The sequence below is a fragment of the Sus scrofa genome, chromosome 7 (assembly GCF_000003025.6).
Source record: "Sus scrofa isolate TJ Tabasco breed Duroc chromosome 7, Sscrofa11.1, whole genome shotgun sequence".
NCBI lineage: Eukaryota > Metazoa > Chordata > Mammalia > Artiodactyla > Suidae > Sus > Sus scrofa.
This window is the reverse complement of record NC_010449.5, coordinates 49,418,980-49,442,136: the sequence shown is the minus strand read 5'-3', so window position 1 is coordinate 49,442,136 and position 23,157 is coordinate 49,418,980. Positions and strand designations below refer to the sequence as shown.

The 23,157-nt window shown below is 52.8% G+C and overlaps 1 protein-coding gene across 7 annotated transcripts in view; it reads right to left on the bottom strand.

Annotated features, from left to right (window-relative positions):
* Window positions 1–23,157, bottom strand: part of ARNT2 (aryl hydrocarbon receptor nuclear translocator 2) — a 191,354-nt gene that overhangs the window by 8,335 nt on the left and 159,862 nt on the right. For 5 of the 7 annotated variants that reach the window (XM_021098858.1, XM_001926072.6, XM_021098861.1 and 2 more), the window contains exons 13-17: window positions 19,987–20,059; window positions 18,536–18,659; window positions 15,034–15,133; window positions 12,015–12,153; window positions 11,133–11,298 (exon numbers count right to left, since the gene is read on the bottom strand). In XM_021098858.1, the coding sequence (XP_020954517.1) occupies window positions 11,133–11,298; window positions 12,015–12,153; window positions 15,034–15,133; window positions 18,536–18,659; window positions 19,987–20,059 (602 nt within the window). The remainder of the gene's footprint in view (window positions 1–11,132; window positions 11,299–12,014; window positions 12,154–15,033; window positions 15,134–18,535; window positions 18,660–19,986; window positions 20,060–23,157) is intronic. The other 2 variants (XM_021098859.1, XM_013989003.2) reach the window with 1 other exon arrangement.

The window sequence follows — 23,157 nt, the reverse complement described above, 5'->3', positions numbered from 1 at the left end:
ACCTTGCACCAGAGGGGTTCCCTGCTGGAGTCCTGCCCATCATCAGTTCATTCTTTCAATCCTTCCTCCCTCTATGGCCTGGATTGTGCCCCCAAATTCATTCACTGTTGGAGGTCCAACCGTCAGTATCTCAGACAATGACTGCATATTTGGAGAAGGGGCCTTTAAAGAGGCAGTTAGGGTGAAATGAGCTCAAAAGGGTGAGCCTTAATCCAGTATGACCAGTGCCTTTTTTTTTGCTTTTTAGGGCAGCACCTGCAGCATATGGAAGTTCCCAGTTAGGGGTTGAATTGGAACAGCAGCTGCTGGCCTCCACCACAGCCACAGCAATGCCAGATCCGAGCCACATCAGTGACCTACACTGCCTACACTGCAGCTTGTGGCAATGCTGGATCCTTAACCCACTGAGTGAGGCCAGGGATTGAACCAGCGTTCTCATGGATGCTAGTCTAGTCCATTCCCGCTGAGCCACAACGGGAACTCCTGACAGGTGTTCTTACAGGAAGAAGAAATTTGGACCCCGGCACACCCAAAGGGCAGGCCATGTGCCCACACAGGGAGAAAGTGGCTGTCTACAAGCCATGGAGAGAGGCCTCAGAAGAAACCAACCCTGCTATCTTGATCTTAGACTCCCAGCCTCTGGAACAGTGAGAAAGCCTTGCTGTTGTTTAAGCTGCCCAGTCTGCGGTCAGCAGACTGACACACTCCCCTCAAGCTCCACGCCTACCTCTCCTTCCTGTGGCTCCACACACACGGCATCTTAAGCTTCCTTCTCTCCTCAACCCTCTGCAATCACTCTATAGCCAGGTCCGTGTATCTGAGCCCCACTCCACAGACATTCAGAGTTCTCACTGCTAAGCTCTCTTGGGTATCAACAGCCATGACCACGACCTCCTTGAAACTGGTTGACTCCTCGGACTGCATTTGATTCTGGCTCCAGTAGCATCATAGCAGCATCTCCTCTGCTACTCCTTGTCAGAAGCCCCTGGTTCTTATGGACGCTTTCATCCTTTGACACAGGCTGGCAGCAGAGATCTGAGTTAGCCCTTCCCTTTTATCAGCGGACGAGATGGGGGCAACCCTTCTATTCCCATGAACCAAGCGATTCATATATGCATTGGGCAGGCATTTCCAAGCTCCTACTCTGACCCAGGCTCTGTGCGGTACTGTACACACACTGGAGACAAGGCAGGTCCTATCTTCAGGAGCTTCCAGCATGGGTGGGAGAGAGGAGTGAGCAATATGTCCATCCAGTAAGAGGGGTGAGCAGAGCTCGAATGAAACCTCTTTGGAGGGATTCCTAACCTAGTTAGGGCAGGTAGAAAATACTTTTAAGAGACTTCACTTGAGACTAGAAGGGGAATGATTAGTAATTAACCATGCTCAGGGCTTGGAAGTGGGCTTGAAAAGCATCTCAGACACAAGGCTTGGTCTGTATAAGACCTGGCAGCGGGGAGGGCGCGTTCCGCCCACAGACCTGTAGGAGGCTCGGGATGCCTAAGGGCCCAGAGAGTGTGACCTGGCCAGAGGGCAAAGCAGAGGTCAGGTCTGGCATCACCAGGGTGACGGATTCTGAGGGCAGCAGAGAAGTGCTGAAGGCTCTTACACTGAGCTGTGCACGCACAGATCTGCGGGTGTCTGCACATGTGGGACAGTCACTCTGTCCGTAGGCCAGGGGACAAGACGGGGGAGAGGAGGAAGGAGCCCAGTTGGGACGAGGCTGTAGCAGTGATCCTTGCAGGAGATGACAGTGGCCCGAGCTGTGGCCCCAAATGTGAGGTGGAGAGGAGTGGAGGGATTGGGGATATTCTGGAGAAGGAAGAGCACAGACCGGGGGTGGGTGGGGGGATGGACTGATGTCCAGCCGTGCTGAGGGGCGTGACAGGAGGGGCTGAGGGTGACAGAGCCACATCTTTGGTGGTGTTCACAGCCCAGCTTCTCTCCTAAGCTTTGGGTGCATCTATCTAGGCTTAGTCTAAATACTATGTCTAAATACTATGAAAGACACCTTCTTGTCCTCCTGCCTAAAACAATCATCTCATCTCACCCAGTCCAGACGTGTTGGTTCTGCTCTCACCCACCCCCACGTCCAGTCGCTCACGGGGTTCTGCTGAGTCCTCGGCTCCCCTAACACCCCCTCCAACCTGCCTCCTTCCCTCCATCCCCACAGCCACCGCCCATGCTCGGAGCCGCGCTGCCCCCAGCTCTCCCGCGTGCGCACGGCCCCTGGGCTTATCTTCCTAAAAGAGTGGCCACAGCCTAGAAACCAACACGGGCCCCCCCATCCGTGAGCACACTGGAACCTTCGCCATCTGGTTCCTGCTTTATCAACTCCACCTCCCACTTCTTTTCTTGGTGACCCCAGCCCCTCTTGCCCTAGTCACATGCGGGGCTTGAACTTCCCCCAAACGCTGCACACCGTTCCATCTCTGTGCCATTGCGCATGTGTTTGTTTGTTTGTTTCTTTCTTTCTTTTTGTCTTTTTTTGCCTTTTCTAGGGCCGCTTCTTGCGGCATATGGAGGTTCCCAGGCTAGGGGTCAAATCGGAGCTCTAGCTGCTGGCCTACACTAGAGCCACAGCAACTCGGGATCCGAGCCGCGTCTGCAACCTACACCACAGCTCATGGCAACAACGGATCCATAACCCACTGAGCAAGGCCAGGGATCGAACCCGCAGCCTCATGGTTCCTAGTCGGATTCGTTAACCACTGAACCACGACGGGAACTCCTTTCTTTCTTTCTTTCTTCCTTCCTTCCTTCCTACCTTCCTTCCTTTCCTCTTGTCTATTTGTCTTTTTAGGGCCGCACCCGTGGCATATGGAAGTTCCCAGGCTAGGAGTCTAATCGGAGCTGTAACCGCTGGCCTACTCCACAGCCACAGCAACATGGGATCCAAGCTGTGTCTGCGACCTACACCACAGCTCACGGCAACGCTGGATCCTTAGCCCACTAAGTGAGGTCAGGGATCAGACCCCAGTCCTCATAGATGCCAGTCAGGTTCGTTAACTGCTGAGCCGCGATGGGAACGCCTCGTGTGTTCCTTGTGTCCTGCGCATCCTTCCCCTTCTCTGTGCCTGCGGGATTCTACTCACACTCAAGGCCCTGATGGGTTGTGACCTTGGACGACGGACTCCCTGGGTCATGCATGCTCAGCTTGCCTGCGGCACTTGCATTGCCTCTCCGGATGGGGATGGTGGCCACCACACTATGCTGACCTACCCCTAGATGTGAGTAACTTAAGGCCAGGGAGCATATCTATGTCTGTCCTAGGCCTTTCTGAGTATAGCGCCTGGAATAGAGGAAGCACCCAGAAGTTACCTGCTGAAGGAAGGAATAAAAGAAGGGATAAGGGCAGAGAGAGAGGAGAGAAGAAAAAGGTTGTGTTCACGACCACAACCTTTTCTCTCTATTCACATTTGAGGCTTCTTAGGGACAGTCAACTTGTTTTTTTTTTTTTTTTTTTTTTTTTGTCTTTTGTCTTGTTGTTGCTATTTCTTGGGCCGCTCCCGCGGCATATGGAAGTTCCCAGGCTAGGGGTCGAATCGGAGCTGTAGCCACCGGCCTACGCCAGAGCCACAGCAACACAGGATCCGAGCCGCGTCTGCAACCTACACCACAGCTCACGGCAACGCCGGATCGCTAACCCACTGAGCAAGGGCAGGGACCGAAACCGCAACCTCATGGTTCCTAGTCGGATTCGTTAACCACTGCGCCACGACGGGAACTCCAGGGACAGTCAACTTGTAATGAAACAAACACACATCCTCTCATCACTCTTCCTCGGTGACAGCCAGAGACAAGGTAGTGTGGGCGGGGGTGAAAATTAGAGGAAGATTAGCTCTCTGTTTGTATCTGGGGGTGGCTCTATTCATTACAGACACAAGATTTTGGAATAAAGATTCTTAAACTTCTGGGAAGGGACATCTTCTTAAATGTGTGCAATAGCCAAAAAAAAAAAAAAAAAAAAAAAAAAAAAGAGAGAGAGAGAGAGAGAGAGAGAGAGAAACTCACTGGATTCCTTTAGAAACGGTATCAAGAAGTTCAGGAAGGAGAGAAGGGATTTAGCATTTTTGGAGTACTGTCTGTACGCTTGGCATTGTGCTAGACACTTTCTAGACATTATTTCATTTCATCTCCTCTTCTCTCTGACTCTGAGATGAGGCCATTATCCACGTTTTTCAGAAAAGGAAACTGGGGATCAAAGATGTCAAGAAATTCACCCAACTCATTTAGCTTATACACGCCAAAGCCAGGGCTCGAACCTAGATCCTCTGAAGCTGAAGCCCATGTGCATTCATTCAGTAAATATGGTGTTTATACTGAATGCTTCCCATAAACCTGACACTGTGCAGCAGGCTGGGGATACAATGGACTGCTATGGCCCCATCCATTAAGAAAGACAGCTGAGTAACAAGGCATTTGGAATGTTTTGTTTTGTTTTGTCTTCAGGGCTATACCTGTGGCATATGGAAGTTCCCAGGCTAGGGGTCGAACTGGAGCTGTAGCTGCTGACCTACACTACAACCATAGCCATGCTAGATCTGAGCCACATCTGCCACCTACACCACAGCTCATGGCAACACCGAATCCTTAACCCACTGAGCAAGACCAGGGATGGAACCTGTGTCCTCATGGATACTAGTTGGGTTTGTTACTGCCGAGCCACGTTGGGAACTCCCAACTGGAATTGTTGAGTGCATAGAAGGACAAGGAAGTGAGATGTAATCAACTTGTATCTCCCGGGAGGAAGTTACATACAAAGATTATCTGTTGGATGAGTTCACCAGCCACGTGGTGGGAGAGTTATAGGGGAAAGCCCTCCGTTTAGCCTCGGAACTGCATAAGTGACCTCTCTGATTAAAGAATGAGTAATAACTACAACATAACCTCTTCAGGATGACAAAGCCATGTTGGGTCTTAGCATAAACCCTGGCCCTGGCTGACCTACACTACACACAGATGGTGAAGAGGAAATGTCCACAGCCTGCACCTCCGATGTACCCAAAAACCTCTTTCTGGAAAAAGCCCCAGTGGTCACCAACATCCTGTGTGGCTTTATTGTTCCCAAAGCCATGGTTACAGCTGCAAATTGTGAGCTGGGTTCTAGTCATGCTGTGTTCCTTTTGTTCTATGGGCTTCCGGAGCAAAGCCTAGGCTGCTACAAGTCCTGGCCGGATACAGGGGCCATGTGCCAGTCCAGGGGTCCAAAGAGAAGGCATTATTGAGCTGCCACCATATGGGCCACCTGGGTGGGCTTGAGGACCAAAGGTCAAATCTTGAGTCTATAGATTCCCAGGTTGTAGAGGAAAGGGGATGCCATTTTCCTTAAAAAAAAAAAAAAATTATTGGCTTCAATGGTATAATTTCAGTCTCGCTAACATTTTTCTGTGAGATTCATCTGATTCAGAAATTGCCCTAAGGAGTTCCCGTCATGGCGCAGCGGAAACGAATCTGACTAGCATCTATGAGGATGCAGGTTTGATTCCTGGCCTCACTCAGTGGGTTAAGGATCTGACATTGCCGTAAGCTGTGGTGTAGGCTGCAGACTCAGCTCGGATCCTGTGTTGCTGTGGCTGCAGTGTAGGCCAGCAGCTAGAGCTCTGATTCGACCCCTAGCCTGGGAACCTCTGCATGCCTAAAAAGACAAAAAAAAAAAAAAAAAAAAAAAAAAGAAATTGCCCTAAGAGTCAAGGTTCACTTGAAGTCCTGCTCGGGGGTCCTATGTGATTGGATTTCACTCAATAGTTCTCAAGTGGGGTGATCTGGCCTTCCACCCCACCCCCACCCCGAGGGACACTGGGCAAAGTCTAGAGACATTTGTCATTGTCACAGATGGAGGAGCACTGGTAAGTAGAGGCCAGAGATGCTGCTAAACACCCTACATGAACAGACAAAGAATCACCTGGTGCCAAGCATCCACAGGGCGGCAGCCGAGAGGCCCTGCTGAACAAAGCCAGCAAAGAGCAAAGGGGAAACTTCTCTTATAAATGCCTTCCAGGCAGAGGGCTCCTGGTGGTTCTCAGCCAAGAACTGCAGCTCACAGCAAGGATCACACATTTTGCAAGATTTCCAGTTAAGATCGTGTCTTTTCAATCACTAATGTGTGGGGGTGAAAAGGTCTAAAAGTCCCTAAAATTTACCTGTAACAATTCCCAGGACTGAGTTTTGGGGGCAGGAGTTGGGGTGTAAGAGGGCCAGGGTGTCTGCCAAGATTTCAAGTTATTTATTACACAAACCTTCCCTCACAGTGCTTATCCTCCCCTGCTCCTCTATCTCTAATTATCTGTCCTATTTTTCACGGAAAGAATCTTCAGACATTTCTGGAATGATATAGTCTTTCAATCTTCCTCTCCAAAGTAAGGCTGCAGGGCCAGCTGGGGCAGCCTGAGATGGACATGGTTCTTTCAAGGGTGATTATGCTACAGGCGTGTTTCTTGAGCTTATTGAGAGAACGCTCACCTTCAGTGGGCGGTGTTTCCTGTTGTGACCCCACTTGATCTGCATTGACCTGCTGTGACTTGTGTTACATGTGAAGTGAATGAGATGCTTCAGCTGCCTCTGCCTAAACGGAAAAGCATATGGGGAGCAATGGACACGCTTGTGCCCGCCACGTCATCACATACGGAAGCAGAGTGATAAGACAAGAAGGTCATTCAGCCCCGGCATTGAAAGGGCATATATGCAGCCCTCAGAGCCAGTCAGGGAATGAAAGCCTGGCCTGCCACCGCACCTTTGAGCCACTTTCATGGAGCAACTTGTCTGCCTGGCGCCCTGCATTTCTCCAAGAAACATGGTAATATCAATGAGCAGACACCTGGAGACAGTTGAAACAGAGAACTAATCAGTTCAGGGGTTTGCATCACACACATCTTCCTGAATGCCACCTACATCAAAATCCCCCTTCTTCGCCCCACCTTGCCTGCAGGGACCTGGACCCTGTATAACCATTTCTCCTTTGTCAGCTGGTGCAGTGTTAGGCTCTGTCCATAGAGGGCGTTAAAGAGAGGCCAGGCATTGCACAGGAAGCTGCATCTCTGCCTAGCTGTGTCTGCCAGCGGTGCGCAGGAGGTCCACTGGCATTCACTCTTCAGCAAGTGCCTCTTTTACCCAGAGGGCTGTGAACCAGCTCCAGCTGCCAGAACTCTTCAGGGAAACCTCAGCCAGTCACCTCGCGGGGGGTCCAGCAGTTCTGGTTCACCTGCACCGTCTAGAGAGTTTCTCCGCCAGCTGGCAGGTTGCTTCTGCAGCCCAGCTGCAGCCCACAGCCTCTGGCAAGTCTGCTTATCCCCAGTAGGTTGTGTGTCCAGTGGTGGACACACCTTCAACGAGGTTGACTGTCAGGCTTGGCGGGGTGGGGTCTCCTTCAAATTCTCAGTTCCTTCCTCTTTTCCTTTGCCTCAGCCTTCGAGGCAGAAGCTGCCGCCCACATTCGCTATTCCTGTCTTCCTCGGGGTCCTCCTTTATCACCTTTTATTAGTGAAAAATCAGACCTTCTCCATTCCAGTCACTGGGATGGCTCCTGTGTCTTTCTGGGGCCCTGACTGACACGGCATCTTTCCCGCCTGGCTAGTTAAGGACATGAGTGCTTGGAGTGGTCAGTGATGCAACCCCTGGGTTGTGTGGCTTCCCAGTTCTGCTTCTGGATGCTGCATTTCAAACGAGACCAGAGACTAAACCTGAGCCAGACAGCAACGGAAACGAAGTCTGGAAACGCGAACGCAATAGTAGCTCAAGATAACTCAATAGACCTGACATGGAAGGAACACTCTGGGTTGACTCCTGAAAACTCCTGGAGCCAAACCAGCACGGGGTTCACAGAAGGGGCCGGAACTCAGCGCTCAGTGTATAAACTCAATCCACAAAGCGAACCCCGAGATGTACAGCTGAAGGGGAAGCGTTGTTCAAGAGCTGTTGCCCCCTGATGTCACCTCCTCGGCCATCAGTGGGTGAGGTCCAGCCAGTCTGCTCAGCAGGCACGCCCAAGCCTCTGCCTGCTGCAGCCGGTGAGAAGGGGGAGGTCAAGATTGACCTGGCTACCTTCTGGGCCTCAGGTATCTGGCTAAGGATAACTAGTTGAGGTGGCCGTGCTTGGGACCTTCAGGACCCAGGACCCAGGGGCACAGCTGTCTCAGCCATGCCCTCAGGGAGGCCTTGGAAAGCCACTCAGATCTGCCCCCACTGGGCCAGGGCGTGTCCGCTGCAAATACAAACACTGCCGGTTGTGCTAATGGTTTCATATCTATGTAATAATTAATGAGACTGACCTTTAACAGAGACTACGCCTGTTCCCTCTCTGCTCACCCGCTCACCCATCCCCGTCGGCTCTCCTCCCTGTATCCCACCCCTCCCTGCTCTGACCACACCTGAGCTTGCCCCCTCCCCGCCCTTGAAGGCTTCCGGGGTGGGGGGTGCTGCTTGTTTTACCCACACTCCCCAGATCCCAAGGGGGCCGCCCGCTCTCCAGGCCATGTGCACACCGTGGTTCTCCATTCTGATGGGGACTGAGCATCCCCTGCCTGCACTGGGAGCCTTTGCATCACAGAAGATCCTGCCCGGCCCCTGCACCTCCTCCTCATCCCCAGCCAAGCCTCCCTTCACTCTCTCCTCGTCTGCACCGGGTCACCTGCCCATCCCACCACCATCTGGCTTCCGAACACATACCAGCGGCATCCTCGTCCACCACCAACTGCTTGGGTAATGTTAACAAATGAATGTAAGTCCCCATGACACCTCTCAATCCTTAATTTCTCCATTTTAGAGTCTTTTCCATGCACTCAATGAACGGGTGCCAGCCCCTTTCTCATGAATATAAACCAGGACACAGCCAATTCCCGCTTAATTCTGAGACGCTCTGAAGGATGGATCAGAGAAAATGGCAAGTACAGGGTCGTGGGGAGAGCACAGATTCTGGCTCCACTCGCCAGCTGTGGGGCGTTGGGTGCGTTATCTGACCTCACTGTTGGCCTCAGTTTATTTATCTGTGCAATGGGCACAATCCTGGTTTCTCCCTCTGAGGGCTATAGTGAGTTTTAAATGAATTCAAATGTGTAAAGTGCTGAGTACATAGTAAGCGTCAGGTAAGAGTTAGTTGTTGTCATAATTATTATTATCTTCCGAGCATGAGAACGCTGGAAGTAGCTGTAACAATGGCTGCTAAGCCTGGAGCCTCCTTCCTGTGACCCTGTCCTTGGTCATCAAGATGTGCAGTGGCCTCCTGTGTCCCATCTCCATTTGCACTTCAGGGCCTGGCATTTGCTAAGTGGAGACCAGGCAGGGGCCGTCGGGGCAGGGGGTGGCATGCACTCCTTTCTTGTTAGAGCCGCACTGAGATGCTTCCAGGCCTCCGTAGGGTGAGGGCCAGGTCTCTGAGCCTCTCCTGGCCCTGCTAGAGCCTCTCCTGCCTTGAGCAGACCTTGCTTCGTTCTCCCCATCCTCAGTGTCTGTGCTGTGATCTCTGGTGGAACTGCGTCGCCTCCCCTCTGTTCCCCAGGGCTCAGCACTCAGGAGGGTGTGGTGACCCTGGAGGGTCAGGTCCAGGTGGGTCCTGTGCTTCCAGGGAGGGCTAGGTACCTGCTTGCCAGTGTCCCTTTAGGAGAAGGCGGGGTGGGGGTGGGGGTGGGGGGTGGGTCACGTAGCTCCACATCCAGGAGAGGGAGCAGATACTGCAGGGAGGTGGGGGCGCTCCCCACCACCCCCAAGCTGAGACTCCAACCTCAGGCTGGTTTCTAAGTGGAGCTCCTGGCTGACTTGAAAGCAATTGCCTCAGGGCTTCTCCTTCCTGCAATAGGGCGCTGTGCTTCTTAAGTCATGGAATAGTCTGGCAAGGATATTTAGAGGCTGAAGAGGAGAATCTGCTGTAAGTACATGGATCAGTGCTGAAGGGACAGCTGAATCCAAGGGGGAGTGACAGGTAAGGAGTGTGGGAAATGCTGTGCCCAAGACATCGGGTTGGGAGGGGGGCAGAAGTGCTGCTATTAGTGATGGGGGCGGAGAGGGGGTGGGAGCGGCTGACAACTCCAGGTATGGGCTAGGGACAAGGGGCAGCCTTTATCCTAAGGCTGACGCAGCCTAAAGGGCTGCTTGGAAATGGAAATTCAGATGCTTGAGCTCAGCTTCTTGCTGGCCTGAGAAGGAGCCATCCTGCAGAGAAACGCCCTATGAGCCACACTACCGGCCGTCCCTGGGGACGGCGCTGAGGGAAGAGGGTCACGTGCTCAGACTTTTTGCCAGAGTCACGGTCCCTTCTGAGCCCCTGCTGTGTGATAAGGAACCCTGGCCCTGGTAGATGTGCTGGGGGGTCATTAAACACCTGCAGAGTGAGCAATGGCAAGGGCTCCCGGGAAGTGCACCAGAAGGGGTGATTACTTAACCCTTTATGGCCTGAACAAAGCTAGGCGAGATGTTCTTATATGGGACAGGATCCCTCTTTTAATATTAAAAAAGGGAGAGAACTTTACAATGTTTATTATTTACACAATTATTTTACGCAATTGGTCATCCCTCTAGCCTCTAATTCTGTAGTTTTTGTTTGTTTGTTTGTTTATTTGTCTTTTAAGGGCTGCCCCTGCAGCATATGGAGGTTCCCAGGCTAGGGGTCCAATCGGAGCTGTAGCCCCTGGCCTATTCCACAGCCACAGCCACGCGGGATCTGAGCTGCATCTGCGACCTACACCACAGCTCACGGCAACGCTGGATCCTTAACCCAATGAGCGAGGTCATGGCAAGAACCTGCATCCTCATGGATACTAGTCTGGTTCATTACCATGGATCCACATTGGGAACTCCAATTCTCTAGTTTTTTGAAACAAAACCATGGAGTTTTTGACTTGGGCAACCTCGAAGTCCTTGCCAAGGGCCATAAAGGGTTAAAAGAACATTCTGATGACATCAGCCACACAGTAGAGCCCCAGGGCCTTGAACCTGATAAAGACAATCCACAAAGCCAGGGTCTAAGCAACCAGTCTCTTAGAGACCCCACTGGCCTCTTTACAGCTAGAGAGAAGAAGTGTTTGGAAACCTCCAGACCTGGGCCCAGGATTCTGGGAGCTTGAGCTCAGACCCCCAAAATCAGGATGTTCAGAAAGCATCTTTGCCGGCTCTCCCAGGAAGTCTTTCCCTCATTCCCCACCTACCGAACCCTGGAGTCCTGTTGGCAAGACTGGAGTAGGCATTCCCGCTGGGTGAGGAGGTAGCTGGGCTGGAGAGAGGACTGTAGGAGGAAGGGTCCGCCGGGTAGGTGTGGCTTGTTCCAATTCCAAACGGGGAAGACTGAGTCTTGCTGGACTGAGAGGGGATTTGCTATAATCAGGACAAAGCAGAGATGGCCAGCATCACCAGCAGGCCCCACCCCGTGGCCCAGGCTGGTCACTGCCACCTGCGGGTACAGCTGGCAGTGGCAGTCCTGCTCTGGGCTGACAGCGACTCTAGTGGCCCTCCTGGCCTGCCGGGCACAGGCCCAGGACCAGGCCAACATGGGTGGGCCCAAGAACCATAGGATGCGGACCCCAGGTCTTTGGGACAGATGGCATTGAAGTTAACTCCCAGGGCTACAAGGATTTGGGTCCTCTGCCTTCCAGTTACACTTGACCTTGGTGCTATGAAACCAAGAACTCCCCCAGCTCGGTGGACAGCCTCCTTACAGTGACTATGGGGAGCTGGGCATGTCCGCTCCTGGGCCGGGGAAATGGAGGTCCAGAGTGGTGAGGGTCTCGCTCCTGAAGGGGGGGTCTCTGTGCGCCCGCCCCCACCCTCAGCTTCCCTGGGACCTCCCCTGACTGCAGGGGAAAAAGTTGCCGAAACCAGACTGGGTACCACTGCTGGGGGCCCAGTTCTCACAGCGCCATTAGGGTGGCAGGTCCTCCTGGGAGCCGGGCTGTGTGGTCTGGGGGGTCCGGGGGTCTGCTCTAGCTCCTGAGCGCTGACCCATTCTCAGAGCTGGGATCCCAAGAAGGCACATTCCAGGTGCTCTGCACCCTCTGGGCACCTGGGGACAGTGCCCCCCCTGACGCCCATACCTGTCCGGGAAAGGGCGGCCGACTCCCCGTCCAGGCCACCTGACTCTGGTTCAGCTGCCGGGAGATTTGGGACATGTTCTGGCTCGTTGAGGAGGAGGACTGGATATCATTCACGCCAGGGACGTGAACCACTGAAGAGCTGCACGAGAAGAAAATGTATTTGCTCCCAGGAGATGCTTCACCTGCCATGCACCCTGCCTTGGGCCGCCTCTCCCTGAGCAAGCGCGCCCTCTCTCTGCCGGGGCAGTGCATCCCTGGACAAAAGCCCCAGGGTGGGAGCCCCCAGCTTTCCCAGCGCCCCCGCCAGAGCTCCCTCTACTCATCACTGCTGCCTTGCTTCCCACATGGTCTCCCCCATTCTCCTCTATGCAGCCCAATCCCACCCCTGTGTGTCTTTTGCTTTCAACAGATGATGCCCAGGAAGAGAGAAGCTTCTTCTCTTCTTCTTCTTTTTTTTTTTGGGTCTTTTTGTTTTTTCTAGGGCTGCGCCCTTGGTATATAGAGGTTCCGAGGCCAAGGGTCTAATCGGAGCTGTAGCTGCTGGCCTTTGCCAGAGCCACAGCAACGCAGGATCCAAGCCACGTCTGTGACCTACACCACAGCTCACGGCAATGCTGGATCCTTAACCCACTGAGTAAGGCCAGGGATCGAACCCGCAACCTCATGGTTCCTAGTGGATTCATTAACCACTGAGCCACAACGGGAACTCCAAGAGAAGCTTCTTAAAATAAAAATGAGTCTTGGTGCTAACCTACTCTTTGTCTCTGGTTAATTTGTTCCTTTGGAGCACCTACAAAGCTTAAGCATTCAGGAAATAGGCTAAGTAAGGGCTTTCAAAAAAAAAAGAACCTGTCAGCGGAAGCCTGCTGGATGGGGCTGGGTCCTGTCCCCAGAGCATATGGCTGTTTGCTTCTTTTGTCCCCTTCAGTTAATGTTTAATTGAGTGCAACAAGTTTTTATTAGACACCCACTGCATGCATTACTCATGCTCTTTGCCTGTCCCCCTAAACGCTGTCTCTGCCCCAGGCCTGCACTGGCTGCATTGCTGGGCACGTCTTCCGGGAAGTTTTTCCAGCTACGCCAATTAGACCACAAGCTTATGAAAGATGGGGAGGTGGAGGAAGACTGCCATTTCATCCCAGGCCCTCCCTCCTGCCTCCCCAGGACTAGCTCTGCACAGGCAGAGCGCTTGATCCACAAGTGGATCAAGCGGGAGGAAGGGGGCTGTTCACGGAAGGCTTTGGTGGAGGTGGGTTTTCAGCTGGGTTTTGAAGAAAGGCAGGTGATGGATCAGTAGAGACGACTGGATACAATCTTACTAATTGTATCACAATACAATAAAATACGCTACCAGGTAAGTCCCTCTTAAAATAGAGAGAACTCGGAGTTCCGGTTGTGGCGCAGTGGTTAACGAATCTGACTAGGCACCATGAGGTTGCGGGTTTGATCCCTGGCCTCGCTCAGCAGGTTAAGGATCCGGCATTGCCGTAAGCTGTAGTGTAGGTACCAGGTGTGGCTCAGATCTTTGCTGTGGCTGCTACGCTCTGGCATAGGCTGGTGGCTACAGCTCCGATTCGACCCCTGGCCTGGGAACCTCCATTTGCCACGGGAGCAGCCCTAGAAAAGGCAAAAAGACCAAAAAAAAGAGAGAACTCAAGGATGCTGAGACTTTCCTACACTAACCATCCTAGAGGTGAAGTCCACTGCCATCCTCCTGAAATCACGCCCTCCCTTAACCACGGGGTTTCCCAGTCTCCCTCCCGATGAATCTGTGACCTCAGGGGGCCTTTTTCATCACCGTTCTCTGTTGGGGGGGGGGCTCTCCTCTACCCCCTTAGCCCTCAGTGCCCTGGCAGCACTGATCGAGGAGAGCTGGCAGTAGAGTTGTGGGCCCCAGGAAAGGCGCCCTGGCTAAAGCACACACGGGGTCCCTCGGGACCACAGCAGGCCTGGGGGGAGGACATACTTAGGCAGCACAGCTACAGCCGTGCTGTGCTCCTGGGGGCTCCGGCTGTCAGTCATCCCACACCTCTTCCTGCTCCAACCAGTTTGGGCCCTTCAGATTTACTGGGAACTGCCCACCCAGAGGCTTAAGGCCTCAGCGTTCTTTAATTAGTTAATTAACTCATTAATTCTATAGACCAGTAATGTGGGGAGTGCCTCCCCTGTGCCAGGCTCCGCACAGGGGCTGGCATCCTGCTTGAAGCCATCCTTACACACAGCCATGGGACACCTGCCTGCCTTTTCTTCGTCGTATCTGCTCTCCAACCCATCCCACTCATCTGTTTCTGTCCTAAGCACCTGCCTGCAGCCTCACTCCTGCCCCCTCTACCCCTGCCACCTGGAACTTTCTCCAGAACCCCTCCTCCCACGGATCATCAATGATGGAGTCCGAACTGCCAGCACGAGCACAGTCCTCAGGGCCCCTGTGGTTTCGTTCTGCTTCTTCCAGACTTCTGGTCGCTCCTGCCTCCTGGGCTTTGCTCAGCACATCCCTGATGCCTGTGTGCCCTGCCCCCCGTCTCCCCCTGCCAGGCTGCCTTGAGCTGTCCTTTCTCTCCTCTGGCCTCTGCCCCACCCCTGCTTCCCTTTGTCTGGACCGGGGGACTAGGGGGAGGGGAGGGGGTGAGCAACCAGTGTTCCGAGGACTTGATGAACGCGGGCCTGGGCAGGGGCTGGCACGGAGCTACACCAGTCACTGAGTGGCTGAGTAACACAGCAGCAGGGAGATGTCTGGAGCCTTGGCCAGTGCTCAGCAGAGCAGGGTGAGCAGCCGTGATGATGGTTCAGGAGAAGCTCACTGGGGGCTGCCAACTTGTCCTCCTGTCCCCAGACCAAAGAGTTACTGCCTGAGACTCAGAACAGCCTGCAGTCCAGCGAGGCCCAGTGCAGGGCTGGTCAGAGCCACTCTGAGACCACAGGGGCTGCTACTTCGGGGGACAGCGGCTGAGCTGCCCGCTGTCTCCCCAGGAAGTCTGTCTACTGCCCTCTTGCCCCTGCCCGCACCCCCAGCACCTACCTGAAGGCCTTCCCCGAGTGTCCAGCGGGGAATGGGCTCCCTTGGGAATAGATCTGCTGAGATCCTGCCGCAGAGGCTGAGCTCATCATCTTCTTCTCCGCTGGGAAAAGCAGGGCAAGGGTTACGTTCGAGGGGTTCTTGGCCTACAGGCCACAGGGTGGGGCGTCCCAAGAACAGGAGCAAAGGTGGCGTGGGCAAAAGCAGGGGGCTACACAGCCAGGGCAGCCCATCCGCATGCAGCCTGCTCCGCCCTGGCCTCTGCATGATCACCTCCAAGGGCCCTCCCTGCTCATGAGGCCTCTGAAGCCTCGGCTGGGCCACAAGCCACCCGAAGGCAGCCCTTTTGGAGAGTTGGGAAGAAGCACAGAACTAACGAGGATTCTTCCTCAGACTCTATGGTACGGAGTCCCCCTCGCCTCCGGGCAGGTAAGGCGCATCTCAGTTTCTGCGTGAGGAGGACCAGAGCGATGGCGAAGGGGATACGCTCTAGCACCCAGCTCTGCCCCACTGATCGGAGGTGTGACCTTGGGCATCCTATCTAACCTCCCTGTGCCTCGGTGGCCCCCGACTGAAAGACGCTGATAATAACAGCGGCTTCCTCACAGGGCTGTGGTGGGAATCCAAGGAGTTAACCAAAGCACTTAGCACAGGGGCCAACAGCAGAGCAAACAGCCTCTATGTGTTTGCTGTCACTTGCTGGTGTGAAAACTGAGGCTCAGTTTGTCCAAGGTCACGAGCCAGCAAGGATGGTCCCGGGACCTGAATCCAAGCCCAGCGCTCCTCCCCGTGGTCCAGACCACTGCCCTCGCCCAGCAGGTGCTGACGTGGGCCAGGGACCGACTGGACAGCCCCTAACCTGCAAGGGTGTGAGGCTGGGCCCCTCATACAAGTGAAGAAGCTGGGCTCATCTAGGGTGTGTAATAACGGGTGCTATTCTGCCACCACAGAATGGTACCTAGAAAACTCAGCTCAGCATCTCACCCCCAGAGAGGGGCTGAAGAAATGAGTCTAAATTCCAGCTGGGCTGTTTAGATCTTACATGAGGGAGAGGTGGCAGCTTGAGAAACAGGAATGGGAACAGGAGTGCTCTTACTTCTGGTAACTGAGGGGCCCAGGGCTCCCCGAAGCACCGTCCCATTTCCCTAGGATCTCAAAATCCCTACACATCCTATCCGTACAATCCCAAAAATACTGGAATAAAGGATATAAAGGTGAGTCCCAAGGTAATTCCTTTGTGCCTACAGAGAGCCCACGTCTGCACCTGCCTTGGGGCGGGGTGGGGGGGGTGGGCACAGTGGGGGGGTCTCTTCCAATGGGTGGATATGAGCAGTGATGGACATTCAGGCTCATGGGCTTCAGGGGCCTTGTGCCAAATCTCCCCCAGGTGAAAACAACCTCCATGATGTCTTAGTAACCTGAAGGCACTGAGCCATTTTCCTGGTCCCTTTCCTTTTGCTGTGGTAATGTGGTGCTCATTGGGAAATCCTTACAGGATGGAAAGAGAACAGAATTTTGGGTGTAGGAGTTCCCATCGTGGTTCAGCAGCAAGGAACCTGACTAGTATCCATGAGGACGCGGGCTCGATCTCTGGCCTCAGTGGATTGGGGATCTAGTTGCCATGTGCTGTGGAGTAAGTCACAGACATGGCTCAGAACCCGCTTTGCTGTGGCTGTGGTGTAGGCCGGCAGCTAAGGCTCTGATTGGACCCCTAGCCTGGGAACCTCCATGTGCCACAGGTGTGGCCCTAAAAAGACAAAAAAAAAAAAAAAATCTTCGGTGTGTATTTCCTTCGGTGTGTATTTTCCTTTTCCTAAAATTCCGGGTTACTTATTTTCCTTCCCTTTTCCCCCCTTGTCTGTTAATTTTTTCACCCTCTTTTGTCATCTCTATGGGAAGGTATCCTATGTTTGTAAAATATTAAAATTCTAAATGGATTTCCCAGAAATGCTGTGGGTATCTGGTCAAGTACTTCAGGCCCCTCTGAGAGGAAGAGGAAGAAGCCCCTGAGCTGTGCGGGTGCTTCCTCTTGTTAGAAGGAATGACACTTCTTGGTGATGGGCGAGGAAGTGCTGATGTTGGCGGGTGGCACAGCTGGATGGCCAGTGCAAACCAACAGCAGGGAGCCTCCCTGTCGTGCTGACAAGTCTGTTGTGTGGGCAGCTGGACGTCGTGCTGAGTGGGCACCTACCGCCCTCCGTGCAGGCAGCTCCAGTGCCAGCCCTGCATTCTCAGCGTCTGGTCCACAGCCCCGTGGGAACGAGGGCGGGGGTCTTCCTCCACTGCTGGTGCTGGCAGTGGGAGGAGGAGATCTGCTCTCTTCCAGCTGCCCTGGGCCTCTCTGTCCCCAGCTTGTCAGAACTAGGAGGACACCGCTGGGGTTCCCTTCTGGTTACAGCATTTCCCACGCTTCCGTTGCAAGGGCCAGCTGGCTTCTCCCTGATTTCACTGTATCTTGTGGATCACGTGAAAATGGACGCTTTGCCCTGAATTTTGGAACGGACAAGGATGTTTCCAAGGTTTATATGTTGCTAATCGTAGTGGTTGTCTGAGTGGGGGAGGGAGGCGGCCACCCACGTGGGTTCCGTGTGACACCTGAACTTTGAATCGTGTTTTTCTCTAACAGCAAAGCTAACAGGTGGACACCCTTGGGACCACCATCAAAGATTAACTGTGGAATACCCATACAATGGAATGCTAGGTAAGTGATAAAAATGACTTCGATTATTTCATGATCTAGAAGATGTTCATCATAAGATGTCACATGAAAAAGGTAACCCAAAAATATGAGCTCAATTTTGTACCTAAAAAGAATTCATATGTGTAGAAAAAGACAAAAAGGACAACCTTTAAAAAGTGAAAAGAGGAGTTCCCTTCTTGGCTTAGCAGTTAAAGAACCCGACTAGGATCCATGAGGATGCAGGTTCGATCCCTGGCCTCGCTCAGTGGGTTAAGGATCCAGCGTTGCAGTGAGCTGTGGTGTAGGCCAGGAGCTGTAGCTCTGACTCGACCCCTAGCCTGGGAACCTCAATATGCCGCAGGTGCTGACCTTAAACAGCAAAAAAAAAAAAAGTGAAAAGATATTAAATCCGGGTGGGATATTGGATAATTTTTCCTGCATATTTTAAATGTAAAATGTGGTCCTTTCTCCATTAGTGATTATGTTGAGATTTTTTTTTTTTCCCCCCAGGGACATGTCTTCGGCTTGATAGAACTAAGTGGCACCATGATTAGTAGAGCTCCTTTATTCCAGCTGCTCAAATTTTGAAGCTGAGATGTCAGAGGCCCCAGGCTGGTTGCCCTAGGTAACGGGTACGTGAGAGGAAAGCGGGGACTAGAGAGGATCCAGCAGGACCCCTGCATTCGGTGCTCCTTTTATATCCTGCAGCATCACAGCAAACCCACCCTCCGTGGGGCTCTCCCTCAGGGGTGGCTGCCCCCAGATGGCCAGAGAGCGGCTCGAAGCCCCACAGTCTCACCACCTCGGCACGCTTCAGAAACTTACATGCGCTGATTCCTGCAAACATCTCAGCAAACCGCGGGTCTCTTTCCTGGGAAAAGATTGCGTCTGCCTTTTCGACAGATTTCCCAGCCTCGTGCACACCGGCTGGTAGGTTGGGGACAGGAACCTGTGTGCACATGAGAAACAACAGCATCTGGCCTGTGAGGCACAGAACCGACCCTCGGAGCAGTTCCTCGTCTCCTCCACCTGAACCCCTCCCTTGGAACCGCTGTCATTTCAGCCTTGGCTGTTTGGTAGGGTGGGAGCTTTTCTACCTACAAAGGTCAAGAACAGGGTGGGGGTGTGAAGGGGAGATCACAGAAAGGTCACTGGGGTCACCGTGATCACTTGCGGAGAAAGAAATAAAATAATCAACTTGGTCTAAACCTCAGGAAAGGTGACCATAAAGTTTAACTTACGACAAAGGCCAGGAGTTCCCATCGTGGCTCAGCAGTAACGAACCTGACTGGCATCCATAAGGACACAGGTTCGATCCCTGGCTTCGCTCAGTGGATTAAGGACCCGGTGTTGCTGTGAGCTGTGGTGTAGGTCGAAGATAAGGCTCAGATCTGACGTGGCTGTGGCTGTGGGAGGCAGCTGTAGCTCCAATTCGACCCCTAGCCTGGGAACCATCATATGCTACGAGTGTGGCTCTAAAAAGACACACACACAAAAAAGTATCCAAGAGAGAAGCCAAATACCACACAAGCTGCGGTTTCTCTATAGCCAGAAGCAGTGAGAAGCCGTTCCCGTTGTGGCTCAGTGGAAACGAGTCTGACTAGCAACCATGAGGACACAGGTTTGATCTCTGACTTCCCTCAGTGGGTTAAGGATCGGGTGTTGCCATGAGCTGTGGTGTAGGTCACAGACGCTGTGTGGCTGTGCCTGTGGGAAAGGCCGGCAACTACAGCTCCGATTGGACCCCTAGCCTGGGAACCTCCATATGTCGTGAGTGAGGTCCTAAAAAGGCCAAAAAAAAAAAAAAAAAAAGCAGCAAGAAGAGGAAGAGGGGAAGGGCAGGGGACCTGGGGAGGTGGGAGAAGGAAAGGAGCCAGACTGTGCAGGTGGAGTGGGAGAAGAGGTGTGCCGAAAAAGAGAGGGACTCAGACCAAGGCAGGAGCCACAGCGAGGAGGCGGGGGACCTGGCAAGGTTCAGAGTCGTACTGGTGGGCCTCCAAGCACGTGGGCCCTCGAGTTCCCTCGCAGCCTCTGCATCTCAGTACATGGCGAGGCACTGGTCTAAGCATGTTTTATACTCTTCACGGCTCGGTTCTGCATGGAGGAGCCCCAGCAGACCCCCGCCCCCACCTGGGGACCAAAGTGTTCTTTATGCTGTGGGGGGAGGGAGCCACAGCATCTCTTGGGCTGAGGGCCTCTAACTAAGGGTTAAATTTAGTCCCCAGGCCTTGGGTTGGAGACAGCTTCGACTGGGAGAGAGTTTTCCAGAAGTTCACCTGCGATAAGTCATATGACGACAACCCATCTCTCTGGTGCACTTCCAGCTCTGCCTGCTGCTGCTGAAGTTGCCTAGGAAACAAGAAGTCAGCGGAGAGTCACAGAGAACAGAAGTGATGGAGACAGACAGGGCTGAGCTAGAACTCTCCCTGCTCTCCCCAAAGACACAGTGGATCACTAAATGGATCTCTAAATTGGTCTCCGTTTTTTATTTATTTAAGTTTGCTCTATTTTTTCTCTCTCTTAATGCCCCACATGAAGACTCTTAAGCTTTGTTTTTTAAATTTAGGCTGTCAATATTTAGGAAATAAGTTTTGACTTAGAACTTCACTTTATGCAGGGTAAAAGACATCACACTAGAAAATTAAAAAAACAAACAAAAAAATGAAGGTGAAGCAAAGCCGAATGATGCTGGCGGTTTCAGCTAACACTTGCTTTCCTGTAAGCTGGTAGGACGTGACATCATTCCATTCAACTTTCACACTAAATTTTCATAGCGGTTACTTTATCCGGCACTAAAATTAAGAGACTGGAATTTAAAGAGGCCAAGTGGTTGTTCCAGTTGGCTGACCAGTAAGTGGCTGTGACACGGCAGAGCCAGGATCTGACCTAATACTTCTGACCTTGTTCTGCTCTCTGCATGGCTGCTCGACTTGGGAAAGGAAAAGACACCCTGAGGAGATGACTTCTTTATGTTTTAAAGTTATGGAAACTGGGTTACTTTTAAGGTACAGTGAGACCTGCAGCTCGGAGCCTAAAAATTAGGCAGGATGACTTCAACCCTAAATACCAATAAGAACGGCAGGCAAGGAGTTCCTGTTGTGGTGCAGCAGAAATGAGTCTGACTAGCATCCATGAGGATGCAGGTTCGATCCCTGGCCTTGCTCAGTGGGTTAAGAATCCAGCATTGCCATGAGCTGTGGTATAGGTTGCAGATGCAGCTCGGATCTGGTGTTGCTGTGGCTGTGGTGTTAGGCCAGTGGCTACAGCTATGATATGACTTCTAGCCTGGGAACCTCCATATGCCACGGGAGCGGCCCTAAAAAGACAGAAAAAAAAAAAAAAAAAAAAAAGAATGGCAGGCAAAAAAATTACTGGCAAATTACTGACAAAAACCATCTCAATCCGACCTCCTGCCCATGAATCCTTAAATTGAGGACATGAAGAGACCATTCAAGTATAAACAAACAACCATGTAATATGCAATATGTATACATATAATATGTATATACATATAATAAGCAAGTCATTAGGGAAACATTTCACCATAAAAATATTCAACATAAGTGCAAATTAAAATAACCTCAAAGTACAATTTTTCACCTACTAAGTTGGTAAAAATCTGCTTAGCCTGGTAGCTTGGTGTCGAAACTACTCTGGCCCCACTCTGCAGGAGAGGCGTGTGTGGACACCATCTTCCTGGAAAGCACTGTCGACCTCATTAGGAAGCATGGCGACGGTCACACCCTTCCAGGTGGCCATCCTGCCGCTGGAGGTTGTGCTAAGGAAATGATTCAGGGGCAGGAAAGAAGAGCTATCCACGCACATCTCTATGGCCATCATAGGGGAGCGACTTTTGTCACCTACGTATATTAATTTGCTGAGTAAACCCTCTACGGTCATCCACAGGGGCTACCAGGAAGATGATCTAGAAACACCTGAAGATGATCTAAGAGCATGTGGAGAAGCTCAGCACAAAACGTTCTGTACGCCGTGATCATGGCGAGAGTCTGGGGGATGCAGGAAGGAGCTGTGTGGTCGAGCCAGGAGGAAGGTGAGAAGGATGCCAGCATACACTGTGCCTCTGTCCTGCCCTCTGCTGGGAGTCTGCACTCCCTGCAACTCACGCAAGCCTCATCGTGTGAGCTCACAGCCCTGCTGGTATCGTACAGCTCCCTTTACACGTGAGCAAAGTGAGGCCCAGAGAGGCTACGAGCGGCAGAGAATAGATGCTGCTCTCGGAAGGGGAGATGAAGGCGGGGGTAGGGAAGGGGTTACTTAGCAGGTGTGGGCAGGAAGGGAAAGAGCATGGATGCTGAGGAACCCTGGGCTAGCAGCAGTGGGGGAGCCGCACGTTCCCCACGGCTGAAGGGGCGAGCGGGATCGGCTGCCTGATGACAGATGGAGCCTGGTTTGATGGCGACGCAGTCCATGCCCAACCTCGGGAAGCGGCCACACACTCCTTCCCAGCCTCCTCTACCCTGGCTGTCTGCAGCCAGTCCCCTCTACTGGCCAGACAACTGGAAGCCAGAGAGCCAGGGAGCCCACTTGGTCCTGTCCGTAAGTTCAACACCGGCCCCTCCCAAGCACATCTAAGGCAGCGTGTGGAGAGAAGTCCTCACAGGACAAACCCGAATGTCAACACAACCACCAGGCTGATCGGTGGTGAAGACTGAGCAAGAAGAGATTTTCTAACTCCGAGGACTGGAGCATTCCTTCCACTGACTATTCGCAGCTCCTGGGAACAGAGTGCACAGAGGGAGCCGGTCCGCAGCTCCCCTGCTGGATCAATCCTGCTGCTCCATCTCCTCTAATGCGTCACTGGCTGGTCTCTGCCCAACCCCACCCCCCCACCCCCAATGTCCTGGGGAGCTTGCTACTTTTCCAGGCAGCTGGCTCCATTTGCAGACAGAAACAGGAGAAAAAGTCTGTCCCCCAAACAGCCCAAATCTATCTTCTCACAGCTCCCAGTGTGGGTTCCAACTCCACCCTGGAGAGGCGCAATGTTGAATTCTGTTTCTAAACTCTTTTTCTTAGCATGCAAAGAGATGCATAATCTGAACATGATGGACGGGTCCTGCCATGCCTTTCACCTGGTGCCTCTGGTGTGTGTGTCTCTCACAAGGGAGAAAGAACATCCTAGAAGTGCACCCCAGTTGGAGGACCTGGTGAATCTGAATTTGGAACTAAGCCCAGAGGAGTCATTCCTTCAGTGAAATGTGCTGAAATACCTCCATACCAGCTACCGGGGAGAGCATGACAGATCAGAACCCATGTGGTCCCCGACCTCAGGGAGGTGACAGCCTCCAGGGGAAGATGGACAGGCCAGCAAGCAACTGTAGTATGGGAATTAAGGGCCATGATATGGGAAGAACAAGGTTCGAACACTGGACTAAGACCAGCAACACATGATTTGTCCATGAGGCCAGCCAAGCTCATATGTGTTAATA